Source organism: Chamaea fasciata, unplaced genomic scaffold, assembly GCF_029207755.1.
Source record: "Chamaea fasciata isolate MVZ Bird 193981 ecotype frontalis unplaced genomic scaffold, bChaFas1.0.hap1 SCAF_9, whole genome shotgun sequence".
Taxonomy (NCBI): domain Eukaryota; kingdom Metazoa; phylum Chordata; class Aves; order Passeriformes; family Sylviidae; genus Chamaea; species Chamaea fasciata.
The window spans coordinates 15,424,846-15,451,335 of record NW_027094094.1 but is presented as its reverse complement, the minus strand read 5'-3'; the positions used below and the strand labels follow the sequence as shown (position 1 = coordinate 15,451,335).

Genomic DNA, 26,490 nt, shown 5'->3' with positions numbered 1-26,490 from the left:
ATCTCATGTAAGCATTGACATTCGTTGATTATCAAAAGTAGGAATGAGAGAATCAAACTGCAGAAGGAAGTATTTAAATGACAAGAAGGCAAAGTTTGGCTTCCCTGTCAAACTATGAAAAACTTAAGAGTCGTTAAAAAAATCCCCCCTAGCATTTTTTTCACTTAATTTATATTTTAAGTAAAGCTATGCAATGCAATCTAACTGTATCAAGGAAGTAGTCTCCTGTGTAATAAAAATGGATAAAAATTCTGCAACAAGAGGGACAAGAATATAACAGAAGTAAGCTTTTTCATATGCCAACAACTTTATATAAACATAATCGCCATGAAGATTGTGTTCCCCCTTCCCTCCTGAATTATCAGGGAAAATAGGGCATATCCCTGAAAAACACCCTTGCATTCTTTTTCTTTTGCAACTTAATTTTATTAAGAAGAGCTTCCAGACTGATGAAATCTTTAACGTAAAATCCTAAACTGTAACAGCAGTAGAGACATTTGGGGAATTTAAGACACAACACACATCCACTTACTTGTTTTAAAGCAGACAGCTTAGGTGCATGTTGGATATCCCGAAGGGATGAATTCTGAGCTGCAAGCTGCTCTGTAATTCTCTTGTATTCTGGATGTTGGGTTGTGAGCACTAAAGCTGGATGGTTGCAGAGCTTCCGTAAGTACTGCAATGCCTTTCATTATTTAAGGAATGAAGTTCAAAGAAATAATTAGGAAGAACACAGTTACAGAAAAAGGATTAACAGAATTGATTTTAAGTACAGGGGTCACTTGGCCATATTCCACAATCTGGACTTTATGGTGTATTTTCAAAGTTGCACATTTAAGATCTGCATTTCAAATTGTATCCCAACACTGTTACACTCATTGCGATCTTAGTCTCTTCTTTCAGGAAAAATGCAAGGATTACCATTCCCCACACTTTCATCTGAGTCTGCACTAGAGCAAATGAGTTTGGGAGCAGTTTCAGAATAATTGTTTCAAATTAACCAAGAATTAATCTGCAATTCTGTAAGATCATGAGCCTTCAAAAATTCAGATCTACCCTAAGGAAACATATTGTCCATGTTTTGGACTCTTAATGTTGAAGTGTAACAGCTGATGCAATCAGAATTACTTTCCTCATTCTGAGGTTCTGCTCTCTCAGTACTCAGTTTTCACAAGATCCACAAAACAGCTCTACACCAACTAAGCACATCACATTAAGAATACGAGGCAGTGTTATGCTTCATAAGACACAAATCCATAATTTAAACATAATAGCTATAACATCACATTCCAGCCATAAATACTCTGCTAGATCACATGACCACAAATGTCTACGTTTACTACTTGGATTTTCTTTTTTTACAAACCTATAAATAAAGTTACCAAAAACGTATGTACTAGGTAATAAAAATTACTGAATAAAACCGTACCTGAAATACATGACCTGTAGACTTAAGCTTTGGTTTTTCAGTTTCTTCATTCAGTGAAATTGAAGAAACTGTTTCATCAATATCACATTTGGCACGAGACTTGGCAAAATCTTCATAAAGCTGAACCTGTAGACCAGACAAGAGAATAAGAGTGTTTTTTCCTGGCAGAAGATAGACAGTCCTATTCAGAGTTCAGTTTCAAGTTAAAATTGTGAATTATCATACATCAAGAAAGCTATTTCATATGTAACACAAGATAAACATTAACAACAGAATCTCTTGCCATTTGTCTTCTTTCCACTTGGAAATTGTTACTGAAAAACAATCTGCAGATGCCTACATGTTTTTCTTGAACAATGCCCGAAATTAAGCTCAAGAAATGCTCTATTACTACAGGACTGGAATTAGTGAGTTAAACACGTACTACAAAATTATTTTAGTACATCCAGAGAATATCAGAGCTGGTATCAGACTGACACAGGAATACAGAATTCATGCCTATGAGGTCTTAACTGTGCTGAAAAATAAACTTTCAGCCACTTTTTAGGCCTACCTGTAGAGGACTGAGAATACAGTAATAATCTTGAATAATCTTGGGTGGAAGATCTTGCAGCACATCCTCTTTCATTCTCCTTAGCAGGAAGGGCAGGACTTGGCGGTGCAGAGCTTCCATTGCGAGTACCCCTAGTGAGGGCAACAGCACCAGTGTTTTAGAAGAAAAACACTTTCTTCAAAACATTCAGCTCCCCCTCAATCTCTGATGTTAGAGCTAACCACACTTTTTCTTTTCATTAGCAGTTCTCATTTAAAAGGCTAAAACAAAAACCCAAGGTTTAAACACTTGATCCTCACCAGCCTCTTGCTCTCGACTGGAGCTCCGGGCATCTCTGCTTGCCAGGATTGGTTTGCCGTAGCGAGCTGCAAACTGGCGCTCAGTGCCCAAGAATCCTGGCATTAGGAAGTCAAACAACGACCACAACTCTAAGACGTTGTTCTGAACATAAAAGAAACATTTGATAAATTATTTACAGAAATAATAAGTTGTTGCAAGGTATCAGAAAAAACTTCCACATATTTAAAACCCTACAAACCTCCCACTACAACCCAGCCCCAAGCTTCTGGAGCTTGGTGGCTCTTTCATCCGAGTTACAGAAATACTTTTGCATGCACTTAAATGTATAAATGGATTTCCCACTGTGTCCAGTGCCTCAAGCCACACCCAGAGTTCTTATGGTTAACAAAACCCAGGACGCACCAGGGGTCTTAGTCCTGGGTGAGACAGATACTGCACAGGCAAGTCACTAGGACAAAGCTCCAGATCTAGAGATCTCAGAATTGAGCTTCCTGCTAGTTTTACTTGAGATATGGGGAAACAGTCTCTTCCCTGCCTGACACTTAAAGAGGAAGTGGTAGAGAAAGTCTGGCTGCCAAGTTTTGAACCCCCATCAATACCACAAAACCTTTATTCACTCCCCTATACAGGTATACCAGGAAAGGGAAAAGATGTCATTTTGAGCATTTAGAAGTGAAAAGCTGTTTTGCAATGTTGAAACATTTGAACAAGATGGTTCTTAAAAGGTACAATAAAACTGAGTGCAAGATAGACCTATGCTGTTTGTTTTCTACTATTCAATCCAGAATAGAAAATCAGTTACCTGGATTGGTGTCCCAGAAAGAATTATCCTGTAATTAGCAGTCAGCTGTTTCACTGCTTTTGACAGCTTTGTTTTTCCATTTTTTATTACATGGCCTTCATCAAGAATGCAGTAATTGAATTTAATATTTCTAGAAAAGAAGAACATAGACTTAAGTAGAATTTAAAATTCTAAGTTACTAAAAAACCTCAGAAAACAAGCCAATTCTTACCTGAAGAAGTCAATGTCATTTCTTACAACATCATATGAAGCCACTATGAGATTGTGTCTTTTCACCTGGTGTTGCAATCTTAAGGAAAAAAAAGAGGAGTTAATTAAAGTGTCCCTTACACGTTATTAGTTCAGCCTTTAAAGAAACTGTCACAAGTGTTCCCATGCCCACAAACTATGCTTTAGTAGCAGTAGTAAATTGAAAAATTCCATGTGGGATATTTTACTCTGAACCAGTTATAAATGCAAGATGGGTTGGTTACCTTGCTCTCTCAGTAGGAGGTCCTGTGTAGTGCAATGGATTAAGATACTCTTTTGAGCAAAATTTGCCCACTTCATCCACCCAGTGTCCCGTGAGTGTAGGAGGACACACCACCAAGGAGGGAAGAGGAACACTGTCCACCAGTTTTGTTCTTGCATATTCCTGAGCCCTTTAAGAGTATAAAATAGAGTATAAAAAAGATAATTTTTCACAGAAGAGTTGAGGTGGGAAGGGACCTGTGGAGGCCACCTGGGTCCAAACCCTCTATCCAAGCACAGCCACCTACAGTCACTATGTCCAAATTCATTACCACACAGGACCAAGCATCAAAGTCTAAGACAGAGTGTTATTTGTTTAAGCTTACCTGAGGCAATGATCACCTGCAAGAATGCAAATGGATTGTAAAGTTTTTCCTAAGCCCATGTCATCACAAAGAATTCCATGAAGTTTGTATTTATTGAGAAATGCAAGCCAGTTCACTCCATCCTGAAATCAGAAAAGAAGGAGAGTGCCACAAGGAAAAACTGGCTTTTTGCTAGTTGAGCTTCAGTTCAAACATCCATATGTTCAATGATCCAGCACTGCCAAACTAGGAGCTGGTTCCCCACCACAAGTGCTTCCACAACAACCCATTCACTAAAAGTGGGGGGAATAAAGGGACAAACAAACCCAAACGGTACAGTGAGGCCTTTTGAAGTGGTGGGCAGCCAGAGTCAGTGTTAGCAAGGCACAGCCCACTGGCCATTCCCAGACAAAAAGGTAAAATCCAGAAAGGGGAAAATATATCATTAGAACAGTATAAGAAGCATGCATTACTTAATTTGTTCTTCCTTATCCAGAGTCCAAGATACACACTGAGCAACTGAAACCGAAACACTCAAAGAATCCACAAGAAAAATGCCAGTACCTGAACAACTACTATTCCATGAAATCACTTCAGACTGGAACTTTTAAAATAAAAGTATAAGCTGTTACCTGCTGGTATTTTCTGAGCTCTGCTTTGATTGGTACTGGAATTTCATAGTTTTCCAGTTTCTTCCCATCCAGTAATTGTTCCAGAAAGTGACGTTCTTTAGCCTTCATTCTGATTAATTCTTCAGACATGTTTGGTGGGTCTGGTATACCAGCCTAGGGTAACATTTTTAAAGCAGTCATGCAAGGGCTACAGGACTTAAATGCCACGCAGAGGAGAGGAAGAAATTAAACCTCATACCCAGACATTTCAAACATACAGTGAAAATCTGCAATCTTCTCAACTGTATGAATCTAAACTCAGGATTTAAATACTATATTTAGCTACACTTGTTCGATTACTTGCAGGTCAACATATGCAGTGTGGTAAGGTGCATGAGACAAATCCTGCCCCAAAAGGAAACATTGAAAAGATAGACAGAAAATTCTGGTCATGCTGCTGAGATTCTACAAAGACTGAGCTATTCTACCTCTAATCAGTGAGTTTATCTGGCTGGCTAGAGAATCCTATGACACCCGCTCCTCTTGAGCCACACGCTACCATTTAAAGTTTGATGCATTTTTCTCCTTCTTAGTAAATTAGATCTAAAATGATACTGAAATCCATAGGATAAATACAAGCAATTTAGAACTGTTGGGAGAAAAAAAAAACAGAACACCTGAACCCCTCTGTTTGTAGCAGCAGACCTTTACTTCCTGGGTACTCCCCATACCAGGCCAGAAGCCCAAAGAAGGCATTTGGGAGCCAAATATGCTCATTCTTGCTTGGTAATAACATACAGTAGCAGCAGAGGCACTGCTGTTTTCCCCACCATCACATCTATCACCCATTTTTCTGGGCCTTCTCCATTTTTAGTTAGCTATGCTTCAAAACCCAACTTACTAATCACTTACAGAGGGCTCCTGGCTAAAAAAACCCCTCTATCAAATAATTCCACCATGTATGTGGTTAGTAAGGAAGGAGGATGTTAGTAGCGCCCCAAATGATATTTAAGTACATACATATACAGAGACTGCAGCCTCCTTGTTCAATGCTCTGCCTACTCTCCCTTTTAGAAGAGCCTATCTACAGTATGAACACTAGGCCAGGTAATTTGGTTCAAGTATGTTGTCAGCTTGCAGCAGGATTTCTTATCAATACAAGTTTGATCAAGTTGAACCATTTATCTTACAATCCTTCTCTCAGTCATACTTTCATTTTTTACAGTTGCAGGAATAATCAATTTGAGCATAAAGATGCAGGAAACAGAGCATAGTTAAGCAGCCCCAACTCACATAATGCTGTTTATTAAATAAAATACCATTCCATGACAATACAAGTATTGTCTCTGATTATTAATCTGCTTCACTCTATGTTTACATATTTAATATCTGATACTGAACTTTCTTAACCAGAAAGGGAAATTTTAAGGCACTTCTTCCATCACTATGGAAAAGAAATATGAACAGATCATGCACATGCATGCAATTAATAAAACAAGTATAGTATGTTTTTAAGAGATTCTCACCAGATTTTATTAAAATAGCTTTAACCCCCCCACAAGCCCTATGCTATGAGTATTCCACAGGACTGTGTTTAAGATCTGTATGAAGAAGGGCCTTGGTGCAAATGGCACTGCAACGAACATGCTAGAAATTAAGCTCTTTGCTCACTTTCAACTTGTTCAACATCTCAGTGTAAGCACACAAAGTAAGTGCTCCTGTTAAGGCAGATTGCTAGTCACGAGATTCTAAGGTTCTATTATGCTAAATTAAAAAGTGAAATAATAAAAACCCATTAAGCTGACAACTGTTTTTCATTTTTGCTGTGGAAATTCTAAACTGTCTTCTATTACCATCTGGTGGTCACATTAAGTTACTTAGAAGCATTGCAGTCCTTGATGCACAACATCAGAAGTTGTCTGAGGTATGTGAGTTGTAGCACAAGTGAAAGACTGAAGCAGATCTGTAGACACTGGTTAGACGCTACTGCATCATAATACACAATATTTTGCCTAAATATGTAGGGTGATGCTTTTTGATTTTAAGAACTAGTAATAAGTGATCCTACTTATCCCCACACTATTTCTGTTATTTTTGATTTTTCTTTTAAGCCAGTATTGCTTTTGTACATTTCTCTTGACAACACACTCAGCAACACACATCCCTAAGGAGAGTGCACATAGAACTCCTAAAACTTTTAAATCCAAACTAAGAAAAGCAGCATTACACACAAAATTAATAAATCTACCATTTAATTTTGTGAATACAGCCGAAATGAGCTTCTCATAAAGAGAAATTTTATTTTAACATTAAATGAGAAAACTGCTAACACAGGGTCCATATAAAGGGTGCATCTTTTATTTTCTGATATGGACTCGACACCTACAAAACCAGTTACTCATTCAGCATTTAACAGGCCAGAAGCCTGGACTGTGCAGCTGGTGAAAGAATGGATACAGGACAGTTCACATACTCCATACACATACAGCTTGAGCTTACCTCAAGAGGCATCAGTCTAATCAGCGTGGCAAAGCACTGAGTAGCCATAAAACGTACACTGTTTGTCTGATCACTCATTCTACCCAGAACTGGAACCACTAGAAGAACAATGTATGGAACAATACCAACATCCAGCTGCTCCATTACACCTGAAGTGGCTATTAAGGAAATAGTTTTTAACAGTTCAGGTTTGTCTGACAGATATTTACCCAGGAGATTTCACTCTCAGTAAGTGTCATTAATTGTTACACACAGGTGAATGAGATTTCTTGTGACAAAACAATGCAGAAGCAGGGAAATCTGATCTACCCAATTACATTTGGCCAGCAAAGTGTGTGGTTTGAGAGACTGAATTACCTCTGCCAAAATGTCACTTGGTAGATAAAATAAGGGCAATAGAAATGAAAGTTTCCTCTGTTTCTTTCCACAGGAGAAGAAGCAGCTTAGGGTTTTATTTCATTCCTCCTCTCATTTTTTTCAGGCAACCATTTTTGTTCACCCAAATGAAACAACAGTAAAGAACTGTCTGCGTTTTTGAATATACAAGCAAGGATACATGCAAGTGCTTCGATTGCACCTTCTTGTTTGGTGTTGTCATCTATTGCTCCCAGCCAGGGTAGGACTTTCTCCAGAAAGATATTCATTGTTTCCATGGTTGCTATTTTGCTCATAACACCCACACAACGGGATGCCATGTGTCTCACAGCAGTGCTGGGATGTTGAAGGCACATGTAAAGATGAGGCAAATGCTGTATTAACTGAATAAAAGAAAAAGGTGTGGGGAGTAAAGGTTAATACAAAATATAAACAAATTGGTGATTTTTTTGAACTAGAGTCTTTTAAAGTAATTTAAGAATGCTTAAAATGGCTCCTTTGCAAGATATAATTGCTTAGAACTAAAAAATTATTTCAGAAGAAAAAGGCAATTTGAACTTTGAATGCACGTTACTCCCGAACACAGATAAAATTCAGAGTAACAAAATATTTAGCATTTCAGTCAAAATCAAATTTAATGAAGCCCTTAGTTAGCAAGGAAGTGTTTCACACTGAAAATACAGTACCCAGAACTTCTTATTAAAAAAAAAAAGTTATTTCCCAAACACAGTTACACAGATCTAAGAATTCCTTCCAGCTAGCAAATTGTCCTAGACTCATTTCCTTTGTGTTTAGCAGATTAATTACTCATGCTGGGGATCTCAATTCTGTGTGACAAGGAGGACATCCAGAAGGAAATCTGCATCTCCCCAGCAGGGTAATACACGTGTGTCTTTGGTATACCTATGTGTCTTCTTTTTAATCAGTGCAGATACGCTTTTGTATGGGATACCTAAACAGACAGTCAGGTTTTTCCTAGTGTGAAAGTCCCTAACTACTAGCTTGATGAACCAAGTTCAGCCTCTGTGACTTTCTACAATTTTTTTTAAACTGCATACAGTACTAGCAATACCAAAACCAATCTACACAATAACTAAATACCACATTTATGTGTACATACATAAAATGCACATTTTAAAAGTCTTTCCATGGCATATACTAAATGCACTCAAAATCATTTCAGTATTTTATTAAAATAAGTAAGAAAAAATTCCACATGATTCTTCTCCATTTGCTCAGAATTCTATAGCCCCTTCATTATACCCATCCTTTCCAGACTTCTGGCCTACTTATTCCTTGCATGGGAGCCTTCTCATATATTTCTGTCATCCTACTGCCCTTCTGTGTGTCTCTTCCAGAACTACTATACTTATTCTGAAATAGAGTACTGCAGATAGGCCAGTACTGAAAATTTTGTTAGATGCAGACATAAGGATGACTTTTTTGTTCTGTTTCTTTTTTTTTAACCAGTACTTTACTGATACTTTCACAAAATTATCCCAACTCCAGGATTCTCTCCCAATTTCAGAGAAAGAAGCCGTTTTTTAAACGATCAAATCTAGTCTACCTGTGGGTAAACTGAGGTCTCTATAATTCTTGCATTCCCTGCACAGGCAGCCTTTCTGACAACCTTCAGCCTGGCACAGAGTAGCCAGGCAACAAACTGACTTTAGTACTACCATTTTGCCCCTGCTCTGGCCACACAAACGGCATGTCAGTTTGTGCATTATAAGTCAGATCAGTTCAGTCAGCCACACAGTGGCTGACACTGTGTATAACCACATTATACTGTGTATAGCCACACAGTACAACCACATTTTCATCTGTAATTTCATAACAAACAGAAGGCATTGTATTACCAGTCTGTTCTCCAGGTTTAGGAAATATAGAATTAGAATAAAGCAGAGCAGAGATACTGATTCCAGTGTAACACAACAGTATAAATATTATCATACTTCAAACATTGGACACCATGTTTGGGATCTCATCCAAAAAAAGGTAAGCCAAGGCTAAATTTTTGGTGGCTGTTTGCTTTAATGGTTTGTTCTACAACCTCCATAAACGACAGAATTTAACATTCTACAGGATACAGGGGGAAAAGCAGCTTTAAAACAGAACATCTTGACTGCTGAAGGGTATGCCTTCAGTTTATCAAGACTAGGACAGAGGACTTGGAGAACAGGCAGGCTAATGAGTGACCAAAACACCATTTGAGCAAAACCAGAAAAACATCTAAGCAAGAAAAATAAAGACTTAAACCACCAGCAAGGAAGAAGAAACTGAAGTGTTTCATGCAAAAGCTGATTACCAGAGGATGTAGCTGAGTATCCATTGAAGCTGCTGTTGTTTCAAAAACTTGCAAGGAATTCACCAGCTCCTGGGCTGGAGCATCGCCTTTTTCCAGTAAAGACTTTCGGTCTGGTAAAAACAGAAAAGGTGCTCAGTTTAAGACTGACACACTGGCTCCAGCCTGCCACCCCTCCCAGATTAAATCTGAAGTGTAATTACCAAAATTATTTATGTGAATATTGTTCCTTAACGAGCCAACCATAGCATCCCAGAGATGTGGCAACCCCGTTGCCATTTCAGCACCAAAATGTTTAGCTATAGTAGATAAGGCAAATTCAGCTCCTCTTCTCTGTACGACATAAGGTTTCTGAGCCTAGAATTAAACAATTCAACAAAGTAGCAAGGTTAGATACATTACGTAACAACTATTTTCAAGGGCGACCTCTCATTACACAGGCATACAATTTTGATTGTGTTTATACATACCTACAACACATTCACCAACAGGTTTTTCCCAAGTTAATTACTTTACTCTTTATACATGTAAAAAAATAAATATTTTATAGCCAATTATTTAAAGCCTATAAATTTGATATTTGGCCTTTGCTGACACTGGTCCATTTCAACAAGATGCTTCCAAGTAGTTCTGGTTCCAGACCCTCAAATATTGCCAATACAGTGACACCAAGAACATTACTATACTAGAAAACTTACAATACTTGATTTGTTGTTTACCCTCCTCTTTTGCTCCCACCCTCCTTGGCAAGGAGAATTAATAAAAACCACTAAGAATTAAGAACAAAATCCACAACACTTAAGAGTTTAGGAGTTCACAGTCCTGCCCAAAATCTTGTTAAAACATGTGGAAGTGTGAAATTAGTCAAAGGGAAGAGTTTAGGACATCACGTGTGGAAGTCACACAGACATGCTACTTCACAGCCATATTCCAATTGCTGGTTTTAATGCTTCAGAGGCATCCAGCAGGAATTGAGATGGACCAACACTAACACAGGCAGGACACAGTTCGTGTCCTCTTGTGTTTGTTCCACACTATGTGGAAATCCATCTGCATGAACTTATATTGATATTCATTTTCTATAGTAATTATAACATTTCAGGAATTATGAATGTTCTTAATGACAAACACTTAAAACATCAAACAAGCTGCTAGCATCACAAAACAGGAGGTTTCGTGATGCAAAACCCCTGCCATCCAATACAATACAATGGTATCAACTCCAGTGAATGCGAAGTAATGGAAAGGAGGGGTGGATGTCACGTTGCAAATTAGAGCTTTTGAAATGTACCTCATCGAGTTCTGTAGGAATGCTTCCACTGCTGCCTGTGGGGAGATCTGCAATAGGGGCTTTTGGAGCTTTTGGAGTAGGACCTCGCCGACTTGTGATGGCAAAAGCAGCTTTCTGATGTCTGTACAGTGTAATTATCCCCCTGTGCTTAGTAACTGTGTGCTGCATCCCATCTTTATCAGAGTTGGGCCCTAAAAGAAAAGGGAAATCAGTTGACAACAATTTAAGCTGCAGTTTAACACACAGGGGGAAGTGAGAGCTACCTACAAGTCATCTGCTGATTCTGCTTTAAAAAAAACTCATAATTTTTTCCACCCTTGAGGACAATAATACTTCAGTACAGAGAAGAGTTACTGTGCTAGGAGCACATTACAGATTTGGAAAGAAAATTTAAGTGTGCAAACTGCTAGAAATTGTAATTCAGCAAGAAGCACAGGTAACACATCAATCAAATACAAAACATTCACACAATTTTATTTCATAAAAATGAAATAAACACATTACGAGACAAATGAAATGTCACATTATGTTCTGAAGTTTCAACCAATTTATGTTCTGTGTCCTTTAAAACAGTTCAGTACTTCTGTCACAACACAATGAAAGATGCCATTAGTATCTTTGGATTTGTTGATTTCTCCATTTATACTAAAGAGCTTTATTTTCCATCAGATATGAATGTTATTCTACTCTGAGATAAAAAAGGACACAATTATTTAGAAAAACATACAGTAGTCAAACCTTAAAGCAGATTAGAATCTTTAAGGATATTAAGATCTTAATCGGGTCAATCTGGGTTGTTCATTCAAAACATACATTTTTAATAATGGACAGCCATTTAAAGAATCCATGACCACTGCATGCATGGGATGATTTTATTAATTTTGAACACTGTCCTCATCTTTTTATCTTATGATTAGCCTATGGAATGTAACACAAGTCACATTTTTGACGGGCTACTTGAATTTCCATTTTTACTCAATAACATCTGTAAGTGAAATGTGATAACTGGATAGTCAATACTTGGAAATCGGAATTGAAGTATTTTATAGATACATATATAGATCTAAACCAATACACAAAGTTTAAGATACCTAAATGAAATCATTACTAATAAATACTCATATGCTGGCATTTTAAAAATCAATGAAAACAAGCCTCATTCAAATACTCATGTCAACAGTTCAGAAATAAGCACAGATATTAAGAATCCTGGCAGTCTTAAATATCATACCTTTTGAGTTTTCATGGCTACCCTGAGGCTGTGCAGGACATGCTGCCAGTGGGGTAAGATGTGGATCCACACACAGGGAATTGCAGAGATTTTTTATAATCTTTGAGTTGGGACAAGGAGATCTTGTTGTACACTGCTGAAGTAACTTTGCTATACTTGAAGCCACATAGTTTTGTACCAGTGTATTCTCTTCTTTTTTGATAGCTTCCATTAAGGGTTTTATAACAGGATTTAGTTTTTCTGGAAGTTGCTGCAAGTTCACAACTGCACACGCAGCAAAGGTATGGACTCGCAGATGCAACACTTGCCATTCTTGATTCGTTTCTGTAACAGTCATTTGAACTTGTTGCCTTTTACTGTCCAACTGTTGCAGAACTTTAGGATTCAAAGTAAAGGATGATGTCACCTCATTGAAAACAGAAGTAACCTAAGAGAAAGGAAAAAACAATTACAAATCTGCTTCACTGAGCATAAAACAGGATATCCTCATGGCACAACATGAGTCACTTGACCACATACCACCATCCCTATTTTCCCAGTAAATGCTCCAAAATGTAGTTTCCGGGGACCCTGAACTGCAGATCAAAGAGAAAAAATCAGGTATATCCTAGACATTTAAAGTCTAGATTCCCAAAGCTACAAGAGCAGTTTATGTACTCCTGCAAATTTAGACTGTCCCATATCTGTCAGTTCTACCCAGATATTCTGGAAATATGTAAGCATGTGACAGATTAGCAAAGTAGAATGTGAATACAAGAATCCAGGAAGGATGTGCAAGCTCCTGTGCATGAACAAGTTTTTTCTCAGCTGATTTTCTTTTGAGGAAAGAGACTGGGATAAAAATAAAAGAAAAAAGCACAACAAAGTAGTTTCAGGATCTTCTGTACCCTTTCCCACTCACAACTGGTTGACTGTTGTTGCTTAAATCTTTCACTGGAAAAAGATTAAAAGCAGATTAAAAGGTCAGGGGCAACGGGGGAGAAGGTCTAGAATTTACATAGTCTATTTACAAGTCTTCTGACAATGGTTTTGAAGTCTGCCTTGTTTTCTTGTGTGTGGATTTCAACAGTGAATCCACACCCAGGATTAGAACACTCAGTTTTTTTCTCCCATTAAGTACGTACCTTGCACTGCATTTAATTTGTCAGACTGTAAACATACCTCAGGGGAAACAGTAAGAATCTTTACACATTCTTTTTCATGAGATATGCAAAGGTCACCACATTATTTCTGCAAGTTACTGTCTACGTAATAATTATGCTGAAGGTGTATTTCAAGACAACAGATTTGGAGGTAAGGCAGGCATGCCTCTACTTACCAGCTCATTAGCTTGATCTATTGTAAATACACTGCAGTTTACTCTGTTTCCAATGTCAATGTGTGCATCAGCTAGCAGTGAGATGAGTTGTTTACATTCGTTTTGCATTCGTGTAAAAGGAACAGCAATTTCATCGTAATAGAGATGTTCAGAAAGGACACCAAGTAAACGAGGTTGAACACAAATAGCCACAGTTGTACACTCCTGTAATAGAAAAACACAATTTGCATTTCTGAATAATCACAATTTCCTTTGTTCAGTCTTGGGCAGCTCAATCTAGCTACAAAAATCCAGTTTCCAGAAGGACTATGAACATTTATAACCCAAAATATTAAAGATAAAGGATTAGGAACAGAAAGTCTGCCACTGGAAATGACAGTGAGTAGAGAAAAGACAGTCACCTTAAAAGGAACCACTGACCTTAGATAAAAGGCATCTTGAGAATAGATTTATTTGTAGAAAAAAATGTGAGCATATTTACTGATTCACAGTTCTGACAGCTGGCATTTATCTACTGAGTCCTGTATTCCTCCCCTGTCTAACGATCAAGATTTTGGTATTTGGATGTATAAACACAATTTTAGCTTACCTACTGAAATCTTATTTCAAGCTAAGTACCACACAACAAGCAGTGGATTGAGATAGTAAGTGAAATTTATTTTTGCTGCAGAAACATCCTACCTTTTGCAAGGCTGCCCACTCACAGATTACTAACGCAACACTAATCCTCTGCAAGGCAGATTTAGAATTCAAGTGGAAGAGCAGTAGCTGAGCTAATGATTCAGCTGGCTTTATTTCTTGAGTAACAGTATTTACACCTGGGTCACAAATGCAGCAACAAAGTGCTCCCAGCAACCTGACAAAACAAAAAAGAACAGTCGCTTCAATGTTATAATTACTCTGCAATCAACGATTCAAAATAAAGATGCCAGAATAGTAATTAGATTTTGGCAAAACCACTACATATCATAGAAAAAATACATTGCTTTTAAGTATTTTTTTTCATATTTCCTGTAAACTGACTTTGCTGCCATCATCCGAGCACGCATGACAACGTAATCCCTGGTTGCTGGATCTTCTGAAATGCTGTCTGCCCCAGCAATGTATTCCTGAATCACTTCCTTATTCTGGGTTTGACCTTGACGCAGTTTAGCACCTGCTTTTTCCTATGGAACAAAGGAAAGGTTGAGTGTGTTTGCAATGAAGAGATGAATTCATATTCCATAACAATACAAATAATCACCACACCATGAAAAAGTTGGACTAAAAACACTTCTTGGCTAACAGAATTCTTAGAGTAGTCAATACTTGTAAATCAGCTCTACACTAACAGCATTCTGTAGTCCAATTAAATGCACGCAGCATTCCTTCAATATAATATTCAGGTTAATACTTGGCATACAGCTGATAAATACAGAGGAAAAAGGAAATCTCTCTCAGCATTTTTTCAGAAGTAACACAATGCTTTTGGATTTAACTCAGTCCTGCAGATAGCTTTAGAGCCATGTAAATAAAGACTTCATGAAGAACCCATGCAGAGAATGCTATACAGCAGAACTTTAATTCTCATGAATAGCCTGATAAGAACCCTTTTGCTCTACACAGACTAGAGGGTTGTAAGACAGTTTACATTTAAAACTGTAGAAAGGCACCACTACCCCCTCTAACAGCCTTAGAATGTGTTTGATATACAGCTAAACGATTTCCTACTTTCCTCAGAACAGTCAGTGAGGCCACATTCACTTACTTTGGACCTGGTTTTTACTTCTAGCAACATGTTTAAGTCAATGGGCAAATGAGATGGCTGCATCATTAAGCAGAGCCAGGCTCCCATCCATGGACAAGCAGCTGCAACAACATACTGTACAGATGCCTTGTTTAACAGTTCCAGCCACACCTTGGGAAAGAACAACAGTAGAAGTCATGACAAATTTGTACATGGTCTACACAAGATCATACACATGCTGAGAAACTGCAGGAACACATTTGCTCTACAGTAAAGCATCACACAGGGCAATTGCAAAGTATTTAACATGAGCACACTTCTTCATCTGCACAAAAGTACAGAGGATTTGAAAGAGCAGGGTACACAAGCACTGTATCTAGGTGGTAAGTCACGCAAATACCTTGTGAATAAGATCCAGAATTTCTTGGTTGCTTTCTAAGATACAAAACTGAAATATGTGCCTCAACATGTCTTGCAGAATTGGAGTCAGCCACGTCGAAGAACTCTGAAACAAGGATATCATATGACCAAGCACATTCCAATATGCATCACAGTAAGAGACTAATAACTCTAATTCTTACCTGGTCTTGGGTAGACAACAGTGTGAATAATGTCTCCAGGGCTGCTTTTCGCACAGACGATATCGTGTGATGCAAGAATGGCCACACACGTGGGACCAAAACTGTCAGGGATTGCTGAATACTACAGGACAGGGAGATGTAGAGGCAGTGTCAGGGATAAAAACACACACAGAGCTAAGTTAAATTTGGTTCTTCTCTTTTAAACCAAAAGAAAGCTTTAAGAAAGGAAAGTATTGCGTATAGTTGGTGATTTAAGTGAGGGATCAAGTTACTACAGCTTATACATTTAAAATAGTTTGTTGGTATCTTTTTTCAGGAAAATACTGGTTTGGGTTTTTTAACTGGTATAGAGAACTACTCAATTCAAGCATGTATTTTTTCCATGTTTTCTTCCCAGACTATACTTCAGGATTTGTTCAACTGTTTAGAAAAAAGGAGGGGCTGTTTCTGTTCTGAAGTTGCTATTAGGCAGTTATGATTCTACAAATAATTAAAAACAAGCTTGCATCTCTTTTGCACGAACTGGCATATCAACTGATGCAACTGGCATATCAGCTGAGGCAAGTAGTACATGCTGAATTAAAGACAACATTAGGAACAAAACTTCATTCTTTTTTCTGGATTTGGGTGACCACCAGCTTCAGCAGTGCCAATCAAACAGGATGAGAAAAATCAAATGTGTACAACATCTACCTTAAGTGAAGATACTGTGAGTTTACCACGTGTATTATGAAAAATTTAACATACTAAGATGCAGTTCCTGTTACCTGCACTTGCGGACCTGAGGGTAAGTCAGAAGAGATGAAAGAAGGATCATGATACTGTTTGTGGAAGCTGTCAAGTCATCCAACTCCAGAAGTGCATCCCACAAGGTATTAAGAATAAAAGGCACCTACACAAATAAGCAGAGGAGGTTTATCATTAAAGAAACAAAACAAAACCAGCGATGCCTCTAAGTCTTTTCTTCACTTAGACCAAAAGTGAACTTAAAACAGTTCAGTCACCTTCTGAGATTGAAGCTGGACCAGGCTTTCCACTACTGGTACTAAAGATGCTGCAGCAACAGCTCGGACATCATCATCCAGATCTTGCAGACCATCAATTATTGCAGGCAACACTTTAGGCAATAAAGTGTTGATCATGTCCTGCCAAAAAGATCAAAAGCATTTTTAAACTGAAAAAACTTATAAAGGTACAATCAACCAAGATGTAGCCTCTGTGTGTGAACGAACCTGACTGTTTCAAAGGGATGGTACATGTCCAAGACGGTAATCTAAGTATTTTAAGTTACCATTCATGAAATTAAACACAGGTTATAAATTTAATGAACCGTAAAACAGCTTGGTTTTTGGTACAAACAAAGCTCAGTGTCTGCAGAATACCACCAAAGACAGCCTAAACTTCTTGTAACACTCTGCTCTGTTCCCTCACATACGAGAGTATCACCAAGACCAGGCAGGCATATCCTCTATTTATAATGTTTTCTGGAAGCACAGCTTGCACCATATACTTGCAGCATGGATGTAAAAGTGCAGTCACACATCTCAACCCACAGGACTCCAGTGCAAGCAAGCTTGCTTTATCACGTCTATCTACTGTTCAGCCACATCCTCTACTTTGAGCAGAGATTTTTGATCCAAAGTTCTCTACAATTTGGGTTATTACCTGACGCACTGCCAAAGCATACTTTATTCCTAGGAGACCACCATGTCTCACTTCCCACTGTTCCTGTGTAAGCAGCTTCAGGAGAACATCCACGGTTTTATGAACACCAGTCTCATTCATGTGTTTCAATACTACTCCCAAAGTCTGAGCACAAGTCTCACGTACTGGTGCCACTACCTAGGAAAAAGTAAATCATAGAACAGGCACTTCTTTAGAAAATTTAACTTAGAGATGACCAAACTGCTATACAAACAAGGTGAAGTTTATGTATCAGCTACATTTAATAAGCATCTGTGAGCATTTGTAACAGGTATATGCAGTAGCACTACACAAGGCACAGCCAAGCTGCTGCAGTGTTATCTCCTACAGAAACTTGATCTGTTCATGCAAAGTAACAAACTTACTTCATCTGAAACAAAGTCTCCAAATCTGTCTAGTGCAAACACACAAAGAAGTCTAATAACCAAGTCTTCTAGCCACTCCTGATGCTGCTGAATCATCTGTAAGAAAAGTTGAACACCTTGACTACATTTATTCATAAAGCATTTCTGATATGTTTACTTTAGCTAAAATCTGTAAAAGACATGACAAGAAATGTTCATACTGACTCAATATAGTTCTCTTGCAGAGACAGTCCAGGCCAAGTACTCAGCACTAATTCAACTCACCTGGATTACTATAAACATCATAACCAGGTTGTTTTCTTCTCTAAAAACACAGTAACTTTATCAAAAGGCTTGCTTTCAGATGGGACAGAGTCGGGTTTTTTTCTCAGTAGCTGGTGCAGTGCTGTGTTCTGGAGTCAGTATGAGAATAATGGTGATACCACACCGGTGTTTTGGTTGCTGCTACATCCTACTAACCCCAAGCCAAAGACTTCTGAATGTCACATGCTCTGCCAGTGAGGAGGTACACAAAAAGCAGAGGAAGCATAGCTGCGATAGGTGACGCCACAGAACGTCATGCCCAGCATATAAACTGGGGGAGGTATCCAGAAGGGGCTGAGTGGTGCTCAGGGCCAGGCTGGGGTTTGATCAGAGGGTGATAAGGAATTATATTGTGCAGCACTTGGTTTTCTTGGATTTTAATTCTCTCTCTCTCCTTTTCATTACTGTTACTATGATTAGTACTGTTATTACAATATTTTACTTTGTTTCAATTTTGAAACTGTTGCTTTCTCAACCCATGAATTCTACTTCTTCCCTGATGGTCTCCCAACCCTCCCCAAACCACCAGAGGAGAGTGAGAAAAAGGCTCTGTGATGCTTCATTGCCTGCTGAAGCTAAAACACAACAGCTTGAGAGCATCTTGTAAGGTGGACAGTTTACTCCTGCACAGCACACAAAGTCATTCAGATAATCTGCGTTGACTAACAGCAACACATCCTAGGTAAGTCAGTTAATATTCTGGAAGCATATTTACAAGTAAACAAACTCTAAAGCAGTACCTCACTGTGGGAGACCCAGTGAAAAACTTCCTTTTCAGTTCCATCTTCTCGAGACTTATTAAAGCTCATCTTGAAGCTCTGGCCTCAGCTAGATACTAGTAACTCTAATTTTCTATCTCAGAGCAGAAGCCCAGTAAAAACAACTGCTCAGGCATCATCCTTCTCATCTCCACTAAGTGCCTACTAGGTCACCACTTCCCTTGAGAACTACCCTTTCAATGAACAACACTTAAGGCATATCCTGGATTTCATATTCCCACACATGCCAAAGAATTATAACCAGCATAGGGCATACACAGCAGGCTTTGAAGCTAGCTAGAGTACACATTTTTTCCATAAATAGTTAAGAAATGGTTTAAAGTATTTTATCATTGCAGATTGTGTTATTATTACCCAGCCATATCCATGGAACAAATGCTACTCTACAGGGAAGCAAGGAAAGAGATTGCTTTCTCTATTTACAAAGTATGCTGAGGTACACGGATGTGTATCTCATTCTTCAACTCTCTAAGCCACAAGCTCTTCCTGCTTGCTCCTACAGCAGGGGAGTCAGTAGGAATCTGGATGAAATTCATCATTAGTAAACAAGTGATTATTCTCAGGGTATTTTTTAAAAAAATGTTCTCCTTTTAAAAAGACTATTTTAATTCCTTTTCTCATAATAAAGAGAGCAGGTTGATAGAGTCCTCTTATTATTTAAGCCAGTAGAGTTAGATGGTCTGAGACACTACAAGAGTTACATAATCAACCTGTCCATTTTGTTTCAGCACAGCCTTACCAGGACTTGAAAACAGTATATTCTAATATGGAAGCTAATGTTTAATAACTTCATACACAACCAACATATTAATGGCCAATTATACAACAGTACTGGGTTCTGCATAGGCCTTTAAAAAGCAATGTTTTGTCAGTGCATACAGCGACGTCATCCAGATGATTCTGAGCAGAAAAGTCTTTATATTCCCCCACATCACACACCTGTTGCAAAGTATTTTAAGAAGTCTCTATTCTAAACTTCATTTAAGTATAATATGAAGTCCACATAACTGCAAACTTACCTCCTCTAAAGAGCTATCTCCCATTTTACCACCACTTTTACCATGAGCTTTAAGGATCTCTCTCAGTCCAGTACCCGCACCATGTCGAACCTAAGAAAGTGAAATAAAAAGCCGGTTTTAAAATACTAGGGAACAGAAGACAAAATCCATGCTGGAAAATTGGAATAATACTATTGTATTCTTAACAGCGATATTTCAAGAGCTGCAAAATCAGCACTACTTAGACTTGTGGGAATTATTAGATCAAATCACACATTAAAATATTCACCTGTCCAAAAATCAACCTCCTTTTTCCCAAGTATTTGCCAGCTTATGAACAGAAGCAATTAAGAATTGCTTCTATTTTCTTACACGTTATGATACTTGCAGTAGTGCAGCCAACATTAATTTACTTTTACCTCACCATGCTATATGGCACTAGGTGTCAAATGTCAAAGAGAAGTTTGAAGATATTACTGTTTTTATTAAGTTTATAAGCTAAAGCAAATCAATATTATTATAGTATCAAGCACTTCATGTTTAATATTTTTCTATAACTCTCTGTATTTCTTGAACAGAGTCTGGATACTCACTGAGTATTCTGGAGTCAGCAAAACAAATTTCTGGGAATTACTATTCTGCGTAACTTACAAAACTGCCTTGCTTAACTGGATTTTAGAAATAAGTGAACAAGTGATGTGGGAATACAAGTTATAGGCACTTGCATGTTCTCACCAAACATGAACAGTTGAACACACTAGGAAGAGTTCTGGAAATAACAAAAGACCAGTAGAAAGACGTGTTAAAGACACACCTGTTTCTGGTATTTTTCATACCTAACTGGACTAATAATCGGCTTCTCAAGGAAAGCTCACTCAGCAGATATGCAAAGTTGCAAAAGGAGAATTTTGAACCTGGTTCTCACTGAGAGACCTTCACGTAAGTTAGAAGAGAATTAACTCTTCTGCTGCTAGCCGAAAACTGTTGCATTTCATTTCATGGCAGTAACAACTAGAACTGAGTACTTGGTAGCTCCTCCCTTCATTGGAATATCTTCTGTGAAATGCAAACGTATGTGTCACCTGTGCACGCCTCAGTGGCTGCTGGTTAAAGCTATAAGCAAGCCAATAAAAACCAGCCAGAGTCCAGTCTTAAAATCCTAATTGTTCATACACAACAATTTATTTGGTCTAAGATGGCTGATGAGCTAGGTTTCACTAATCAAAAGGAGACTTTGCTAGTTAATGTCTCAGCTTCTGCAAACACAAACCAGCAAGACACGTACAAAGGAAATAGCAGTAGTAGGATACATCCTGCCTGACTTCAGCTGCCTGTAAGCAGGGCAAGCAGTTTGAAGTAGGTGACCCAGGTGACCTCTTCACATTGCAAGATAGTGCCAGAGAGACACTTTAAACATACATTTTGAGGCCGATTAACCTGTTTTTCACCCAGAACATACTGTAATAATGATTCTGTATTGATCTACTTCCCTTATTAAGATGTATGTGCCTTATATCAAACATCCTAAGAAAGCTATAAAAACACCTACATACCAGAAGACAAAGGGACCTGAATTGAATTTCAATACTCCCACATTTCTCAGTTCTATAATGACTGCTTTTCATATCTTTCCCTCTCTCCACAAGTATACATTACCCATCTGTTTTCCATTCCCCTTTAAATGAGTCTTAAAAAACATTTAAGTTTGCTAAAAGGAAATTTGTCTTGGCTATGTATGCACAAATGATTTAAGTTTTGATATCCGGCAAAATTATCTTAAGTTCTACACATACAATGTTTGCATTTCTGCTGAAGCCCTTTTTAAAACCTTATAGTTCCACCTAAAGTAGTGCATGTGTCTTACCTCCCATGAAGGGTTAAACAGATCATTGCACACCTCTTCACAAAAGCTTTCCAGAGGCCATTCATTTGCCTAAATCCATAAAAACAGTATTAAGTATCAGATTAAAAAAAAAAAAAAAAGAAATCACAAACACATCTAATAGTGTTGTCTTTGCATACTTAAATGGCATACAAAAAACTCCAAAAGCTTAAGTACTGTTCTTCATTACTGGACAGAAAAAACAGATCTTTTTCCCCAGCTCAGAAACTTCACTGATTAGCACTGGACCTCTTAAGTTTATGAAGTTTTTGTTAATAGCATAACCTCTTCTCTCTGGGAATTAATTCTGATGTTCTGGAATTCACTTTTCATTTAGAAACCACGCTAAGGAAGAAAATTAAGCAAAGTTTCTTATTCTGCCCAGTGATCCTTTAAGTTTATGAACTTTGCCTTTAAAGAACATAATAGACAAGTCTCAGTTTGTAAACACACCACATAACGAAATTGGGTCAATGAATCCAGCAATAAAGAGCACCCTTTTCTAAACACATTCCACTATCCCAAATTTCCTACATGGAAACTGACATGGCTGTGGAAAGGAATTTTTACTACCATTAGTAAGTTCACATCATCACATACACAGAGCAACTGAAAGACAGCTAGTAACCAGAAGCTATTTAGCTTGTAGTTACAATTAATATTTCAGATTAGTTTTCCAATCATTTTTATGCACATATAAAATTAATTACTGAACTACATCTGCAAAACTATTTTTGTAGAATACAGGCTTACGTAGATAAAGTCTTCTTAAATAAACTTCTATGCACCATTTATATTCTGGCTTACCATTTCTTAATTTTTAGTTTTTCAGTCTATTGAAGCTAATGCAGTTTTTTCCAAGACTAAGGTAATTGTTTTAATCTTCAACTATTAAAGATAGAACTTAATTCTAAATTAAGCCTAATTAAAGTACAGCAAAGATTAAATAAAGATTAAATAAGCATTTAGATCAAATTATTTGTAGCTCGCTGTAATCCTACCATGTAAGCGTTTAGCACAGTTTTCCAGTTTAATACCCAGGTCTGATACCTGTAGCCACCAACTCCTGTTAATTTGGGTCACAAACTGCTACCAAAGGATTAAATGTGTTTTCTTCCTCAATGCTGCAATACAGTTAGAAGCTCACTTGCTTCATTATGTATAAAAGTAAAGTGGCCATTAAATTCTTCATTCCATTTCCCTGAAAGCTAAAATTACTAAAGAATTGGGTTATATGAAGGAATTTTGTTTCAAATTGCTCTGCTAAAAAACCTGAATGATCATTCCTGCTAACAGCAGACCAATACCACCATACCTCTTCCTGAGCATTTTCTACCAATGTTTTTGAGTCTGTGGCAGGCTGATTGATGACAACGTTTGCAACTTTTCTTCTCTTTTCTTCTGGTTCTCCATCAGTGCTATCATTGCTGAGAAGGAGCAAGTACATGTTTATGAACTGGAAGTATGCTTTAAGAGAAGAAATTACATCTACAATTGAGGTCTTCAGATACAATAAAGTATGGCAAGAATACAAGACAAAGAGGTTTAATACTGTGAAACATGCAAGATAGGTAAATTTACATGTAAAAACAAAAAATGCAGTGAGGAGACAGCAGAATGCCGTCCCAAATTCACAATCTGTCTCAGATTTTTCCAAGAAACCCAGCAATTCCTAAGTAATATCAAGAATTTTGTTCCTCACTTATTATGAACACAGCAGATACAATAACATGCTACTATAAACTACACTGAAGAACGCAGCACATATCAGAAAACTGCATCCTAAATTTTTAGTTGTTCACCTTCTTAAAATCCCATTTTCATGCATTATTCTCAAGCCATATTTAATGACAAGGACAAACCACAATTTCAGCTGTAGCATCCCATTATGTCAAGATGCCTCTGAAGCTGGGTCCTCAACAAAGCTCTCCTGGGAACAAGCACTGCACGCAAACTTTCCACCATCAGCACAATTAGCACATAAGAGATTTAAGATGCAAAGACTGTAGGAAGTTTCTCAACAGATAAATCAAATCACAATCCCAGCTTAACTGAAATAAAAGGAAACCAGTTCACTATTATACCTCTTCTCATTAGCTTCCACTGCATCTCTGGATCTTTGCTTTGCAAATAGCTTAGCCATTCTTTTGGCTTTATTCTTTTGTCTACTGCTCATACCAGCTCGAAATTCTGAGTCAATTAACTCAGCAGCCTGAAGAGTCTGAAAGAAAAGTCATTCATTGTCAATTCTTCTTATGATGGAAGTCCTGAAAAATTCTCAAACCCACAATGCTCTCAACTTTCCCAACCCTCCACTTCAAACATTTCAGCAGTTTGACATCAAATAATGCTAACAAGCAACTATGGGATGTAAGAACTCAGGAGGCCAAAGCATACTACATTAGATACCAATCATCTTATTTAAAATAAAAATATCATAACCACAGAAGCTCAAATAAAGCAAACCCACTGTATTATTCCTTGCAGTCAAATAGCCCAAGGTTTTACCTACAGGTTGTTTGTTTACTAGTAAAACTGAAGAAGGAGAATAGTCCAAATCTTCATCATTGAACAGATCCTCAGTATTCATTCCAATCGCAGCACCCATATCTAAGCCAAGTTTCTTTTGCAGCAGTTTCCTCTGTCGTGCTATCCTTTCTTTAGGATCAATTTCACCTTAAAAAGGGGTTTTAAAAGATGAGTCAAATTTCCAACCACATATTTCACTGACAACTTGCTCAATGTACATAACAAAGCCGAAATTTACAGGACTAAATTGCACTTGGCTAATACAATCTTCTAAAACAAACCACACAAACTCAGGAAGATCTTTTCTGCTACTGTACCTACACAAGTACTTCAATGGTGAACAAGCAAGGTTCATTTTGGAAATAACCAGATGCCACCTCAAGAATGTGTGAAGTTTCAACACTAACTATGGAACACCTAGATTTTGGGAGCATCTACATTTACATAAAAAACTCTAAAATTTTAGCCCCCGAGTAGCACCAAACAACCCAAAACTTGTAGCTGGTAGGACTGTCAGACTTCACTCTTTACATGCACAGTACAGAAACCAGTTAGGAGTAGTTGATTTGTTGGTGTTGTGGTGGGCATTTTTTTTTTCAATTATCAGCACAAACTTTTAAGTAGATGATCAATACAGGCACGATTTTGGGCTGTACACCAGGTTAGGTAGTAACTAGTAGTTAATATTATCTACACCAGTAAGTTGTTTTTTTTAAACTGCATTTAACTGACAAGCAAATACAAGCAATTTCCATTCTTTATAAAATATGTTTCCTTTCTAACATCTTAGGAATAATTGTCAAAGACTGCTAATTCTAAAGATTGTTTAAGTTACATTATGCTCATTCATGTTATCTACTTACTTGAAAAGGGAAGCTGCTATAAAACACAGAAGAGAAAGAACACTGTACATTTTCCCAGGAGTTCAAAAAAGCAGCAACTAAAGCTTTTTCTTTCATTTTCTTATTTTTTGATATTGTATTTACTTATTTTCAATCTTGGAGTTTTTTATGTGAAATCATGTGGCACTGGGATAAATATCAGGCTTCTATGAACTGAAGTGTTGGGTTTCACTAGATGAGGTGAAACTCGTACAGCACTTCATAAATCTAGCTTAAAAAATGGCAAGCAATAAATTAGCAACCAGGCTGAAGAGACGGGACACTGCTCAAGTTTCAGCAGCCACAGGTTCTTCTCCTTGCTGAGCTACTGATCTTCTGTGTATCCTGCACAGAACCCAGCACACACAAGGAACAAAGGAATCAGGACTACAGAGTCAGATTCTTATCATTAGCATCACTTAATTTGGTGCAGAAACTGGTAGATAGCCTGGAATTAAGAGCAGGGAAGTACAATAATAGCAAAAATACAGCTTAGAGGAAAATGATTCAGTGCCATTACACTGATAAACCAACTCGTAACTAAAAAATTACAGAAAAATATTAGACAAGTCACTTGAAGCAAAAAACATCACACAGGCACTGGTATTTGATCTTCTAACTTTGGCAGTCTTATCACAGTATTTTTCATGCTATCTTTCTATACCTGAAACCTTCAAGGTTTTAAATAAGCCACATCCTACTTCTGTATGTGGGAACACTGTTCAGGTGAAGAACAAACAGTGGAAGTGCCTGCCCCTTTTAAAAAGCCTACAGAAATCTTTGATGCTGTTTCAGGTTTCCACCCCTTCTTCCCCACTGTACACATAGTAATACTGTTATGGCAAAAACCCAAACAAACAATACAGTCCCCCCAAAAAACTGTGTTACTTGAGGAAGAAAATGCAAACCACTTCTGCTGGGGAATATCCTTTGTCATTATTTCCTGACATTCTGAGAATCCATGGATAGCTAGATTCATAATGCTGCCACAACAAACTTTTTCAAATCACTAAGTTTTTCTTGTCTGCAAGTAAAATATAGATACCTGATTTATCATCTTGGACTTCAAATTCTGCACCAGCAGATCCAAGAAGAGATGCACCATGTTTTAACAATCGACATATATCAAATCTGTCAAAGCGCAACCGATCTGTTGAAGGTGAATCTTCATTAGGACTTTCTGAGCCTGGTTCTAGGTAGGAAATAAAAATAA

General features: G+C 37.7%; 1 protein-coding gene across 2 annotated transcripts in view; it reads right to left on the bottom strand.

Annotated features, from left to right (window-relative positions):
* The window catches only part of BTAF1 (B-TFIID TATA-box binding protein associated factor 1), a 41,669-nt gene that overhangs the window by 2,158 nt on the left and 13,021 nt on the right, over nt 1-26,490 (bottom strand). Inside the window, exons 4-34 of one of the 2 annotated variants that reach the window (XM_066191170.1) lie at nt 26,323-26,469; nt 24,380-24,543; nt 23,952-24,088; nt 23,183-23,294; nt 21,850-21,918; nt 20,007-20,096; nt 17,906-18,001; nt 17,502-17,678; nt 16,841-16,981; nt 16,604-16,728; nt 15,837-15,957; nt 15,656-15,760; nt 15,277-15,426; nt 14,553-14,695; nt 14,211-14,385; nt 13,530-13,733; nt 12,212-12,638; nt 10,981-11,171; nt 9,893-10,046; nt 9,693-9,802; nt 7,566-7,767; nt 7,010-7,158; nt 4,532-4,684; nt 3,921-4,042; nt 3,558-3,725; nt 3,296-3,373; nt 3,085-3,214; nt 2,282-2,423; nt 1,983-2,113; nt 1,430-1,555; nt 533-685 (exon numbers count right to left, since the gene is read on the bottom strand). In XM_066191170.1, coding sequence (XP_066047267.1) covers nt 533-685; nt 1,430-1,555; nt 1,983-2,113; nt 2,282-2,423; nt 3,085-3,214; nt 3,296-3,373; nt 3,558-3,725; nt 3,921-4,042; nt 4,532-4,684; nt 7,010-7,158; nt 7,566-7,767; nt 9,693-9,802; nt 9,893-10,046; nt 10,981-11,171; nt 12,212-12,638; nt 13,530-13,733; nt 14,211-14,385; nt 14,553-14,695; nt 15,277-15,426; nt 15,656-15,760; nt 15,837-15,957; nt 16,604-16,728; nt 16,841-16,981; nt 17,502-17,678; nt 17,906-18,001; nt 20,007-20,096; nt 21,850-21,918; nt 23,183-23,294; nt 23,952-24,088; nt 24,380-24,543; nt 26,323-26,469 — 4,592 coding nt within the window. Of the gene's footprint in view, nt 1-532; nt 686-1,429; nt 1,556-1,982; nt 2,114-2,281; nt 2,424-3,084; nt 3,215-3,295; nt 3,374-3,557; nt 3,726-3,920; nt 4,043-4,531; nt 4,685-7,009; nt 7,159-7,565; nt 7,768-9,692; nt 9,803-9,892; nt 10,047-10,980; nt 11,172-12,211; nt 12,639-13,529; nt 13,734-14,210; nt 14,386-14,552; nt 14,696-15,276; nt 15,427-15,655; nt 15,761-15,836; nt 15,958-16,603; nt 16,729-16,840; nt 16,982-17,501; nt 17,679-17,905; nt 18,002-20,006; nt 20,097-21,849; nt 21,919-23,182; nt 23,295-23,951; nt 24,089-24,375; nt 24,544-26,322; nt 26,470-26,490 lie in introns of those variants that run through there. The other variant, XM_066191171.1, reaches the window with a different exon arrangement.